A 13,401-nucleotide genomic window follows, 5' to 3' on the forward strand; every position below is an offset into this window, starting at 1 on the left:
AATTAATACTATGGGTAGATTAAAACATACGACATCAGAAAGTATGAATGCCCACAAGAGTAGTTGAGATGTAATGTGTAGAGAAAGTTAGTCAGATTGAAATGATGATAGGGTGTTAAGTGGTACTACAAGGGACCTCTGGAGATTGAAAACATTGTAAACGAGATGTTGTCTATCAGATGACCAGCTGATACTAGTGGGTACAGTTTTGTCATAGAATGAGCAGGAGAGTGTGAGGTTTGGTAGAGCATACATCTTTACACTGTTTCCATATGAGCTAATTGCGACTAGGGTGTCGTTTGGACAGACTGAGACGGTGGTTGGGACTTGGTCGAGTGCGAGAGACATGAGTGATGAACCGGAAGTCACATCCCATACTATCATCTGTTTATCCATTGCTATTGTGCATATTCTTGATGATGACTTTTCTACTGTGCCTGAGTACCAAGAAGCATATATGAGTTGTCCGTTGTGTCCCTTAAGTTCGGATAGGTCTCCATTAACATGATTTTCTCTGGGTTTGTACACCTTCAATGCGTCTGAATCGTCCACAATCGCCAGGAACCTTCCATAGTAATCCCACTCCATGAATGGAACACCATTCTTTGACTGGACGAACTGCTGTGAAGACTCACCTGTCTCCACATTGTAGTTGGTAAGGGTCCCATCTGCGGTCATCGATGAAAGTAGATTATTGTTCTGCCACTCCAAGTCAGTAACACATGTAGACTGTTTGAAGTGATTTACTAGGAGGCAATTATTGTGGTCAACTCTATACACAAACACATCACCAGTCTTGCAACCAGCGGAAACGTAGTATGGAGATTCTGATTCAGGCTGAACCTCGCTCCAATATGCCTTAGTTCCAGAAAAACCTACAGATGTTACAGGAGAATCCATCACTTTCACACTAGAGAGCAAGTGACCCTCCAATGACCACAGGTTAAGGTTACCATCAGAATGACCACTGAACACCACCAAACCATCATGCCTCCATCTAGAAGATGTAGTCACTCCAGGATCAGACTCAGATGAAGCCAGTTTTGCATGAGGAAGTAGTATCTCACAAATGGAGGACTTGCCAGCCTCGTTCAGCTTGTAAAGACTAGAGGGACCATTCTCAGTCCTAAACATCGTTGAAATATGAAAACTAACTTCTTTAAAATATAACCAGCATATAGTGGATTGAAATGACAAACTGTCGAGAGATTAGGATCCAAGTATTCGAAGAGTTTATGGTAACCATACAATTGCCATTTGTCGGACAAACGCCTTTGTGGAGGACCCACGTAAACAGGGTGATTGAGTTGAAATAAACTACTGTTGGTCTCCAATACGTCCTCACGAACAAAGCCACTCTTAGATAAATCTACACCATATATGAATATATGAACTAACCGAAGTTGAGACTGTCGGAAGAAACCTCGTTTGTGGTACTATTCTTATCTACGTGACTCTCAACATTATCGGTACGATCACGACTATTGTTCATGGAATGCGATAGAGGTAAACCGTGGGACTGACCCAGCTTCCTGAAACAGTTGTGTTTGCGAAAGAATGAAAACGTCTCGTCACACAGAATCTGGTCTCCAGTTATGTCATCAGTGTGATACTCCAGGTAAATGTAAATCATAGCCTTCTGCATAAATGATACCAATGCATTAGGAGGAATCTTATCAGCATGATTCACGTAGTATGGGTTACCACTAATGTTGGCCTCCTTGTTAAATGAAAAGGCAGTGTGACAATACCTGAAAACAACATTGACCAAGATTATTAAAATACCCATTCTCTATCAAATATCGATAAATCAACAAATTTATGTCATCAGAAGATATATTCAACTTCATTATAGTACACAAATATTAATAAATTATAGTAACTAAAATAACAAAATAGAGAAACTGTTATAAATAATTATGAGTGATAGAATTTCCAGAAAATAACACATGGAGTTTATGCAGGTATTTAAATATATAATTCATGATCTAACTGATATAATATATATCAATCTGGAATCATCGGGTAAACAAATATAAAAACAATACAATATCAAGCCTCAGTATCTTTTAAAATATATAAATATATATAATTTTATCAAATTAATCTCTTTTTGTTTACGTTGGCACATTCCAGTTTATTATTATATATGATTCTTCCTTTATTGATTTTAGTTCTCCATCCATTTTTTTCCACATGTTTACAGTTTCGTTTTTTATTTCTTCAACTACATTTTGGTTCACGTAATTTCTGTTATTTTTTTCCTTTGTTATCCACAATCTCCCATGATAGTCCGGCCCTCCCGTCAGCATATCTATTGCAGGTTTATCCTTGAAGAAATGCTTCAATTTATTTTCAAGAACTTCCAAATGCCAGTTCCTCTTCAACTTAAAAAGTTCAGAGAGGTTGTCCCTCAGACCTTCGTGCTTTACCGTGGGATATATCTTTAACACACACCTGTTGGAGTCGAGTATGGCAACAACCTTTTCAGCCAAAAATGAAATATGGAGTGATAATGGCGATCTGCAATTGTGCAACAAACTGTTCATTGAGTAACTGAACCTTAGTTGTGTCAGTCCTTTAGTATTGTTTTTAAAAACTTCATAGTTAAGGCAGGGTAGTTTATATAAATCCGAGTATACAATATCTAACTCATTCATCATGAACAATTCGGTCCCAGATTTATCAAATATAATAAAAGTTTTATTGTAGTTGGCTTGAGTACTATTTTGGTCAGAGAATAAGTTAGAAACTTCACTAAATGACATCTTTTTGTAGTAATATTCTACACTTTTGAGGTAGTCTAAAAACTGCTCATTATCCGTTCGAAAGCTAAGCATATACTCTATTAAGTCATCAAATATATAGGAGGGAAACGCCTTATTGAATAAAATATTGTCAAGATAGCGAGTGTACTGGTAATAATTTATTTCGCTGTGACAGTTTGCTGAAACGATACACCAGCTTATCAATTTTTGCATCTTGAACAGGTTTAGTTTAACGTTCAATTCGCTGATCATTTCGCTTTTAGCTACTGAAATGCATTCATCCAGGGTCGTGAAAGTTTGTTCAACATCCGAGATTTTTAGCAAAGTTTGAAACAATGTTGACAAGTTTCTGACTTCTTGAGGAACAAAGTCAAAAATGTCAGGATAGAAATTAACCATATCCCAAATTTCACCTACTGTCAATTGTGTGACTTTCTTCTTTTTATCTGGATACTTTGAGAAATAAATTGGAATTGCTTCGATTATTCGAATTGTGAACTCTCCGAAAAAATAATGTCCCATGTACCTGAGAGTTCCGTCTTGTTGATATAGATAATAGCTTGGGTACATCTCGTTTTTTCCTAGAATATAATCTGAAATTTCCAAGTCAGATATTGGCGTCTGGTCTAGAAGTGATGACATGTGAATATTTGACGTTTTTGGCAAATTTTCAAATATTGGATTAGACCTGATTAGGTTATACGAATACTTTGAGGAACCTATTATAACCAACAAATTACCATCTCCATGGGCTTCTTCAACTTCTGCCATAGGGAAATACAACAAAATGGTCCCTCCTAACTCGATTCTTTCTATGTAATATGTGTTGTTTAGTATACATAGAACTGCTTTTTTATTTTTTTCCGAGTCGTTGTTTATTATCTTAAAATATGCCTGCTCATCGAGCATATTATTCAGAATCTCATCATTTGCCGATAAAATGAGCCAATTTGTATTTATGAAGTTGGATTGATACAGATAATACTCATCAGATTGATTATCATCTGCTGTATAATAAATGATTGGACGGGACTTGAATTCTATTTTCTGGTTTACCACTCCGCATATTTCATAATATGCTATGTGGTTACAGTGTGAATTTGAATCTGAACATATACAGGAGCAGTGGTTTGGGACTTTTCGGAGAATAACAAAGTTTTCGCCAGCTCTAGTTTCCACTTTCTTCCCTTGGAGAACGTATGGACCTATCGTCAGATATATTGAATCTTCATTATCTGATGATTCCTCTTTATTAGAAAACAACCCATTCAAATTTCCATTAATTTTACCCCAAATTTTAGACTCTTCTTCTTCATTTCCACTTACTGTTTCTTCCGAAGTTTGACCATCTTTCCTTTTAAAACAGTTTTGTATCGGTTTAAATTCTACAGAGGGTTCTTCTTTATATGAGTTCTTTTTAAACGTTGATTTGTTAATATCATATTCGTCTTCATTTTGTTCTTCACACTCTATTGAACAATTATCAGAAAACTTATCCACATCTCCACTTAAATCTAATATTTTGATTAGGTTTAGTGATTTTTTATCATTAAATTTATTAAATTCACTTCCAAATGATAGAATCTTGTATCTCAAGTGATTATTTGATTCCGGCGTCGTACAACGTCCGTTGTGATTATCTTGATTAGAAAATTCGTTGCTTCTGCACAAAGAACATACAGTTTCAGAGAGCATTAATGAAAAATAAGGTTATAGAAGATATGAATTTGATTTTTGATTAAAAGATGCGATAAATTGATTAAATGAATGAATACAATGCGATCACATATGTTTGAATCATATAATGGAATATTACATTATAATATAACATAAATTAAATTATTTTAAATAATTAATTCTGATTATTTGAATTTTGTGCCTTACACATTCAACCACAATCTGTTGCCACCTGTTTTATTATTGTTATATTGTAGAATTATTGAAAATTTTGTATTAATTTATCTTTATTTTAATTTTCATTTTTGTTTTTTATTTATAAAATAAATGTGTCCATATTTTAGTGATAATTACGCTACCAATGCACAGTCCTTACAAACCTTTTGATTCTGACCTTACCTCATACCTGGACGAAGCCTTTTGTCCTCCTCCTAAGGCAAACCACACCGATGAGTGCCTTTCTATCCAGCCTCAAATTAAAAAGAGAAAATTTTATACTCTTCCCATCAGTTGCATAAAGTACGGCTGTTCCTTAACTTCCTCTCCATTTTTGTACGAAAAATCGCACTTGAAGCTCCATTCTGGAGTTTCATTACAGCATACTCTACAAGATTTTATATCTAAAAACCTTATATCAACTCAAGATTTTTATGAAATAATTGAATGCCACAAGAAGGTAACTTTAAAATTATTACAAATACTGTAGGCATTGTATGAAACTATAAATGAGATGGGAAACCTACAATTTTCAAGAAAAAGGAAGTCCTCTATAAAAATTAAAGGAAAGATTATAAACTATAAAAAGGAGAATGGAGAGTGGATTTATTACATAGATTCACCAAAGGTGATAATTGACAGGATAAGTCTGAGTAGTGAGTCTATGAAGATAAATGGGATAAAAGGACTTGATTAGATTAAAATGATTTTAAAGTTTTGATTTTCTGATTAATGTAATCCAAGGCATTGTCGAAGGAGGCCGACTTGTTGATTGTCAGAACTGTAGTATAGTCTTCAAATTTAGAGATGCCCTTGTGTAGAATACAGGGGTCGATTTCGGACAATGTGTCAATCCACCTTGTAACTTGATCTAAATACGTTTATATGATATTTAAGTGTTACCTTGTGTTACTTTCCTCGACCCGTACTTTAGTATGAAATCGACTAGAAACTCAAGTTTCATGATAGGTGAAGTGTCGCTGACTATTATTTCTAGAAGAATCTTGGTGAACCACCGCATATCGATCCAGAACTTCAAATCATTCTGAGGATCAGGGGCTTGATTACTCTCGGCTAACTTTTTAAGGTTCTCACGAATCCGATTCATACCAGGGGTGTCCAGGAGGTCAACCGACAATGGGGAAATACTATCGGTCCTCATCCTTTTCGATGAAGTTTCGAAAGAGTCTTCAGCCATCTTGTATGACTTGCAAGGAGTGTTATCCAGGCAGCCAAACAAATCAGACCTGAGTACACTTCGAACTGGAGTAGTATCCCTGATTGGAGTATCATTCATCCTAGGAGTACTCATGGGAGTTGTATTCATTCTGGGTGTAAAACCTCTCATGGGAGTATCATTCATTCTAGTAGTATTGATTCTATTAGTACTTAATGGAGTAGTGTCCCTGATGGGAGTAGATAAGTTGGACCTAAGGTTCTTCTCGGGAAGATCAGCCATGGGAACGTCGAAATCCACCAAATTCTCAGAATCGCACTTTAGTGACCAAGTGCATAAAATAGTCTTGAAGAGGAAACAGGCTTTCTCGTAGTCCTGGTTATTGTAGCAGCAAGAAAGGTCCGGACGAAGGATCCTTATGTTTATATCATAAACCTTATCGGTAGACTCTTTGTACTCAGTAGGATACTTCTTCCTGAAAGACTCACTTATCAGTACCCATTTTACACTAATCAGGTTGGGAGCGAGCCAAAGAATCTTCCTCAAATGATCCATTGTGAATGACCTGCGTGACAGACGTTGAACTAGAGTTCTGAAAATACGGAAATATGGTTTGTCATCCCTCTTCATGGAACGATTGATCACAGTGCAAATATTCTGGAAGTGCTTGTGGAGAACTAATAACTCGCCTGATAGTTTGGACCTGCACATCTCCTCCCTAGTCAATGTTACGTTTGACATAGGGTTGAATGGCATCCGGGACATCTCAGCAACACTGGTATTAGAAAACCTATCCAAACTATCACCTTTAGAGGAGTGGTAAGGTAATCTGTCAAAACTAGAGATGGATCGGATAGGAGTGAAATTAGGAGTAGATTCCCAGAGCGGTCGTCTAAAAGATGAATCGGAAACGTCAGCCTGGGAATTCATCAAACTAGTCAAGCTTCTGACTGGACTCTGAGTAGCAGATAAGGAATCAGCATCAGGGTCCTGATTCTCGAAACGGTCAGTCCAACAACGAGAACTACCAAGAACCTGTAAAGATCTCCGAACATCAGCAGTGTTAGAAGAAAGACCCTTAGTACGTCTCACAGAGTTAGCCAGTATAGGGTTCTTAGTCTCATCGTCACTGATGTTGACGTGAGGCTCATCCAGCCTCGTGCGGATACTGCTCAACACATCCAATCTCCTAGTAGATGAACGTACAGATTTAACAGGAGTAGTAGTTGACGGCGATGTAGAGCCGGAATTTGAGTTAGCAGTTTCAAGTGTATCCACGGGAATAGAAACAGAATCATCAAAAGTTGGATCAAATTGTGAAATATTAGAAATATCCTTAGAACTAAATTCGTTCTTCAATCGGTTCAAACGATCAACAGATGTAATACGGGGAGATTTACAAACATCCGCAAAGTCACTATCAAACACACCAGCATTAACTTCATTACAGTACGAAAATTCCTTCTTTACAGATTCATTCTCACTAACCGTCCCAGGTAAATCCAAGTATTCATCGGACTTCCCAGTACAGCCAGCGTTACCAATAGGGGTGTAAACATCACCTATGTTTGCGCTACCAGAATTCAGATCAGATCCTTCTACGCATTTTGTAGAATCACAACTATCTGTAAGATCTGTACGTTTCCTAGTAACAAACGCAGTAGAAGGCAAAAAGCACTCCATCCTTATATCAATATATTACAAAACAATCAATAAATATCCATTCATATTACACATCGATAATTTCTATCATTTCAAATATAATACGCAAATTTTATACATTAAACACACATGTTAAAACGACATCCTAACCTTCAACTAAAACAAGTCAAAGATAGCTAAACATGTTAGAAGAGCATAGATAAATCAGTTTAATGAGGAAATCAAGAGATTACATATTAAATTATTATATCCCATCCACATTCAATTTAAAAATGGATACTCATGGCCCCATAGCCAAATGGCATTTTTGAGATACTCAAATGACATATGGAGTTAACACATTAGTAAAAACAAATAACAGATAGAAAATTAATACTATGGGTAGATTAAAACATACGACATCAGAAAATATGAATGCCCACAAGAGTAGTTGAGATGTAATGTGTAGAGAAAGTTAGTCAGATTGAAATGATAGGGTGTTAAGTGGTACTACAAGGGACCTCTGGAGATTGAAAACATTGTAAACGAGATGTTGTCTATCAGATGACCAGCTGATACTAGTGGGTACAGTTTTGTCATAGAATGAGCAGGAGAGTGTGAGGTTTGGTAGAGCATACATCTTTACACTGTTTCTATATGAGCTAATTGCGACTAGGGTGTCGTTTGGACAGACTGAGACGGTGGTTGGGACTTGGTCGAGTGCGAGAGACATGAGTGATGAACCGGAAGTCACATCCCATACTATCATCTGTTTATCCATTGCTATTGTGCATATTCTTGATGATGACTTTTCTACTGTGCCTGAGTACCAAGAAGCATATATGAGTTGTCCGTTGTGTCCCTTAAGTTCGGATAGGTCTCCATTAACATGATTTTCTCTGGGTTTGTACACCTTCAATGCGTCTGAATCGTCCACAATCGCCAGGAACCTTCCATAGTAATCCCACTCCATGAATGGAACACCATTCTTTGACTGGACGAACTGCTGTGAAGACTCACCTGTCTCCACATTGTAGTTGGTAAGGGTCCCATCTGCGGTCATCGATGAAAGTAGATTATTGTTCTGCCACTCCAAGTCAGTAACACATGTAGACTGTTTGAAGTGATTTACTAGGAGGCAATTATTGTGGTCAACTCTATACACAAACACATCACCAGTCTTGCAACCAGCGGAAACGTAGTATGGAGATTCTGATTCAGGCTGAACCTCGCTCCAATATGCCTTAGTTCCAGAAAAACCTACAGATGTTACAGGAGAATCCATCACTTTCACACTAGAGAGCAAGTGACCCTCCAATGACCACAGGTTAAGGTTACCATCAGAATGACCACTGAACACCACCAAACCATCATGCCTCCATCTAGAAGATGTAGTCACTCCAGGATCAGACTCAGATGAAGCCAGTTTTGCATGAGGAAGTAGTATCTCACAAATGGAGGACTTGCCAGCCTCGTTCAGCTTGTAAAGACTAGAGGGACCATTCTCAGTCCTAAACATCGTTGAAATATGAAAACTAACTTCTTTAAAATATAACCAGCATATAGTGGATTGAAATGACAAACTGTCGAGAGATTAGGATCCAAGTATTCGAAGAGTTTATGGTAACCATACAATTGCCATTTGTCGGACAAACGCCTTTGTGGAGGACCCACGTAAACAGGGTGATTGAGTTGAAATAAACTACTGTTGGTCTCCAATACGTCCTCACGAACAAAGCCACTCTTAGATAAATCTACACCATATATGAATATATGAACTAACCGAAGTTGAGACTGTCGGAAGAAACCTCGTTTGTGGTACTATTCTTATCTACGTGACTCTCAACATTATCGGTACGATCACGACTATTGTTCATGGAATGCGATAGAGGTAAACCGTGGGACTGACCCAGCTTCCTGAAACAGTTGTGTTTGCGAAAGAATGAAAACGTCTCGTCACACAGAATCTGGTCTCCAGTTATGTCATCAGTGTGATACTCCAGGTAAATGTAAATCATAGCCTTCTGCATAAATGATACCAATGCATTAGGAGGAATCTTATCAGCATGATTCACGTAGTATGGGTTACCACTAATGTTGGCCTCCTTGTTAAATGAAAAGGCAGTGTGACAATACCTGAAAACAACATTGACCAAGATTATTAAAATACCCATTCTCTATCAAATATCGATAAATCAACAAATTTATGTCATCAGAAGATATATTCAACTTCATTATAGTACACAAATATTAATAAATTATAGTAACTAAAATAACAAAATAGAGAAACTGTTATAAATAATTATGAGTGATAGAATTTCCAGAAAATAACACATGGAGTTTATGCAGGTATTTAAATATATAATTCATGATCTAACTGATATAATATATATCAATCTGGAATCATCGGGTAAACAAATATAAAAACAATACAATATCAAGCCTCAGTATCTTTTAAAATATATAAATATATATAATTTTTTATTATGTCTGTAAATAATAATAAAAGGCCTTCAGAATCCATTTTGGGTATTTTTAATTATTTATATATATTTTAGATAATCCTTCTAAACGCCGTGACGATTCTTTTAACATTGATTTGATATTGAAAAAGGAACGTATCGACAATGATGATTTTAACGTTATTGTTTTACACGCTTCACCCGAACAAAGATTGGATTTTATCATAAGGCAATTATCATTCTATCTATCTCCAGATAACTTGTCGATTGATCACTTTTATAACTCGAAATTCAAGGAAGATTCAGCAAACATTGGAGTAGAGGTAATTACTCATATTTCAATGCCTTTTAGAATGTTATGGACGTGAAGTATATCCTTAGTGCAAAACGCATGATGGAGATTAAGGCAACGATTGAAGACATTAAAAAAGTAATTTCCGAGAATCTGATACCCAACTTATCCTTTCACGACTTCGAAGGAACTCTGTATATTAAATTAAACGACCCTCTACCAAAATATGTTGGAAAGAAACCAATTATTAAGAAAAAATTTGGAGAGACCCCTGAAACATTCCACGTAGCTGGACCAATTGTCAAAATTGCAAACATACCCTTAGATGTTAAGGAATGGACATTGGTAAAACAAGCCATTAACAATACGAACAAAGTAAAATTGATTAGTTAATCTGTTATTTTCAGGCCAAAGTCAAATTCATATCGTCCATTTCAGAAGGTTCGTGTTACGCCTGGCTTTCAAAAACATCAAATTTATCCGATTTAATGGCAGAAAAACCGCTTGTAAACGGATCCCCAATAAATATAGAGCTAATAAATGATGAGTCAGAATTCAAGAAATTGGAATCTGTAAGTTTAATTTCCCATAAATTTGTAAAAGGCAATGAGTTTAAGCACACTCAACTCTAGATCAAAAGAACTTCAAAGAATCAAATCAGCAGCTATGGCAATCCCAATAGAAATTGGCATGTTGATTCTATTATATAATTAATTGTAGGGAATTTTGTGGTAAGAAACTTTGGTTCAATCAAAACACTACTTAATAACCTACTAAATGAAGTTGAAGTTGGAACTCAGCTATCACTTGAATCAGAACCAGGACAATTAGTAAGAAATTTCAATATTATAACTCTTCAGCTTACTTATATTCTTGAGTATCACCCCAACTCTAAGGAAAAGAAGGGAGGAAATTCAAGAACGTTATTCGGATATGAAGTGGGAACAAACGGAAGTAGGGATGGAAAAAACAAAAAGTGTTTCAAGGTTGTAACAAAGAGCTTGGAAGGAGAAAACCTTGCACATGAGGTATATTTAAATAATTTAATATTTCTGAAGGACCTGTCAATAACCAAATGCCTGGAAGGATTGAAACTAGTAATCCATACCTTCAACAGACCTGAGAGAACCGATTTTATAAAATCTTTGTCCGTTTAATTTAATTCAATTTTAGTAAATTGTAATTAAAAATTAATTAATGTATTACTTCGTGATTCTAGTGCTTACTTAATTGGAATTTTTATTTATTAGACAAAATATTCCACACATTTTGGAAATTAATTTTTAATGTGTATGTAAATTTAATAAATTTAGTTGTTTTGGCTAATTAAGCCAATGTATCCTTAATGTTTTTGTATTTCTAAAACGGAGTGTCAAAACTGACACATTATCGTCAAATTTCCACAATAATTTAATATAATTTCAATTTAAATAATATGGACAGCGTTTCTGATTATTTCTCCTTTTTAAGGCTTAATAAAAACACTAATACCAGTGATGATGTTAGTTTCTACCTTACTCATACACATTAAATTAAAAATAATTTGTAGAAGAAGAAAACACCGGAGCCAATTACCCTGGCACCTTTGAGGAGGAAACTAAAACCAGATGATGTATTTTTAAACACATATTTCATTCTTAGTATATGAGCCGCGTACAAGTGGAGGACCATATAATTCCAATATGGGAAAGAGAAACAGAAGTTTCGGAGGAAAAGAAACCCGTGGAGGATATAACTATGTCATATTCTTATAGTTTGCTCAGTTTTGTATCTAGGTCCATCACCGAGGGAACAGTCTCATCCTACGAGTCAGACCATTTTGAACTACTGAGTGAATCAGATATCGAAGAAAATGAGGTTAGAGGAGTCTATTTGCACGAACTTCAACACATGACTAATACTGATATCCCAAGTCCCGAAGCATATCCGTTGTACATTAAAGGTACGACTCAATTTAAAACAATTTATTTAGGATTAACTATAAATGGAAACACTGTAGAATGTATTGATGCATCGCCTTATTCTCAGCAATTTCCAGTAATTCTATATGAGTGGTATGCTAAATGTTACTTATTTATAATTAGGTTCATCGGAGTTGAATATAATTCACTTGATCGCTATTCTCCAGAAGCACTATATGACGGGAAAACATTTAAAATTCCATTTGAAGCTATCGGTAAATATATATTCTGCAGGGGTCACAGACTTGTTGAGGCTCAATTAAAAGTTAATAACATGTTCTCAAACTCAGGACCTTATGACCCGCACATAAACGTATTCCAAAACTCATACCCAAATGAGAAAAAATTCCATGTATTCAATGTATATATAAACATAAACATGTAGAATATATCAACTCTATGCTCTGCTGGCCCTGTGGACATATCTAACGACCTGGCCTTGAGGATTCTCGAGAACCTAAGCGAGGATTTTTCAACAGATTGTATTTTATGTTACAACAAAGACTTTAAAAGCGGTATAACATACGAGAAGTCAAAATTACTGAATCAAGTTGTGGATGTAAAACTTCAAATAACTACAAAACTCTGTATTGTGGTTTCAAAGGAGGACAAAGACAGGCACAAAATCTTTTCAATTGGAGCATTTGATACCAAAATCAGCGAAGATGAAGAATCGGAGGATACGGTCTCGTTTGAACAATCTTTAGAGGATATAGTGGTTAGTTTTACATGATTCAGCGGCAATCACTACACATTGTAGGTCCAGGATTCCAAACACTCAGATACTGAGATTTCATTCGGAACATACGAGGAGAAAAAAATTAAAAATTATTTTTCGCTAAAGTTTGATGATAGAATCCAATGTGTTACCGTTTTGTATACTATTCGAGCCTTCATGGCCCAGCAGGTTAGGGTACCCTAAGATAAATTAAGTTTAGAAGAGTGGATTCCCGCGGGATTCTTGGAGTGAAGCTCTAGATAAGGGCGATTTGGACTTTGTGGTCAAAGTCGTAAGAGAATACCTCTCTTCAATATAGCTCTTCCCCGGCTGCACATCGGTGCTGCACATTAGACAATTTTGTAAATACAATGCAATAAAGTGCCATTAATATCAATTTCTCATATTTTTTGCCGTTCATTTATTTATTATTTAATTCCACTCCTGCCAGTTGAGCAGCGAAAGTGTATTTGATCGGTTAAATGCAAT

General features: G+C 35.9%; 6 protein-coding genes across 6 annotated transcripts; 2 read left to right on the top strand and 4 right to left on the bottom strand.

The window, feature by feature from the left end:
* Window positions 1–87: 87 nt before the first annotated feature.
* Window positions 88–1,850, bottom strand: TA13250 (uncharacterized protein; the record flags this gene model as incomplete). Its single annotated transcript, XM_947174.1, has 4 exons — window positions 88–1,126; window positions 1,156–1,369; window positions 1,399–1,751; window positions 1,786–1,850. 4 exons carry the CDS (start codon window positions 1,848–1,850, stop codon window positions 88–90), a joined length of 1,671 nt encoding a protein of 556 aa, XP_952267.1.
* Window positions 1,851–2,117: 267 nt separating this feature from the next.
* TA13240 (uncharacterized protein) lies at window positions 2,118–4,463 on the bottom strand (the record flags this gene model as incomplete). Its single annotated transcript, XM_947175.1, has 1 exon — window positions 2,118–4,463. The coding sequence occupies one exon, from the start codon at window positions 4,461–4,463 to the stop codon at window positions 2,118–2,120; it is 2,346 nt and encodes a 781-aa protein (XP_952268.1).
* Window positions 4,464–5,359: 896 nt separating this feature from the next.
* TA13235 (uncharacterized protein) lies at window positions 5,360–7,521 on the bottom strand (the record flags this gene model as incomplete). The annotated part of the gene is made up of 2 exons (XM_947176.1): window positions 5,360–5,532; window positions 5,565–7,521. 2 exons carry the CDS (start codon window positions 7,519–7,521, stop codon window positions 5,360–5,362), a joined length of 2,130 nt encoding a protein of 709 aa, XP_952269.1.
* A 433-nt stretch (window positions 7,522–7,954) lies between these two features.
* Window positions 7,955–9,714, bottom strand: TA13230 (uncharacterized protein; the record flags this gene model as incomplete). Its single annotated transcript, XM_947177.1, has 4 exons — window positions 7,955–8,990; window positions 9,020–9,233; window positions 9,263–9,615; window positions 9,650–9,714. 4 exons carry the CDS (start codon window positions 9,712–9,714, stop codon window positions 7,955–7,957), a joined length of 1,668 nt encoding a protein of 555 aa, XP_952270.1.
* Window positions 9,715–9,813: 99 nt separating this feature from the next.
* TA13225 (uncharacterized protein) lies at window positions 9,814–11,390 on the top strand (the record flags this gene model as incomplete). The annotated part of the gene is made up of 5 exons (XM_947178.1): window positions 9,814–9,889; window positions 10,038–10,264; window positions 10,294–10,608; window positions 10,641–10,809; window positions 10,954–11,390. The coding sequence occupies 5 exons, from the start codon at window positions 9,814–9,816 to the stop codon at window positions 11,388–11,390; spliced, it is 1,224 nt and encodes a 407-aa protein (XP_952271.1).
* A 278-nt stretch (window positions 11,391–11,668) lies between these two features.
* On the top strand, window positions 11,669–13,231 carry TA13220 (uncharacterized protein; the record flags this gene model as incomplete). Its single annotated transcript, XM_947179.1, has 8 exons — window positions 11,669–11,734; window positions 11,783–11,845; window positions 11,875–12,175; window positions 12,206–12,287; window positions 12,318–12,546; window positions 12,580–12,912; window positions 12,955–13,101; window positions 13,133–13,231. 8 exons carry the CDS (start codon window positions 11,669–11,671, stop codon window positions 13,229–13,231), a joined length of 1,320 nt encoding a protein of 439 aa, XP_952272.1.
* Window positions 13,232–13,401: the final 170 nt, after the last annotated feature.

The sequence above is a fragment of the Theileria annulata genome, chromosome 2, assembly GCF_000003225.4.
Source record: "Theileria annulata chromosome 2, complete sequence, *** SEQUENCING IN PROGRESS ***".
Taxonomy (NCBI): Eukaryota; Apicomplexa; class Aconoidasida; order Piroplasmida; family Theileriidae; genus Theileria; species Theileria annulata.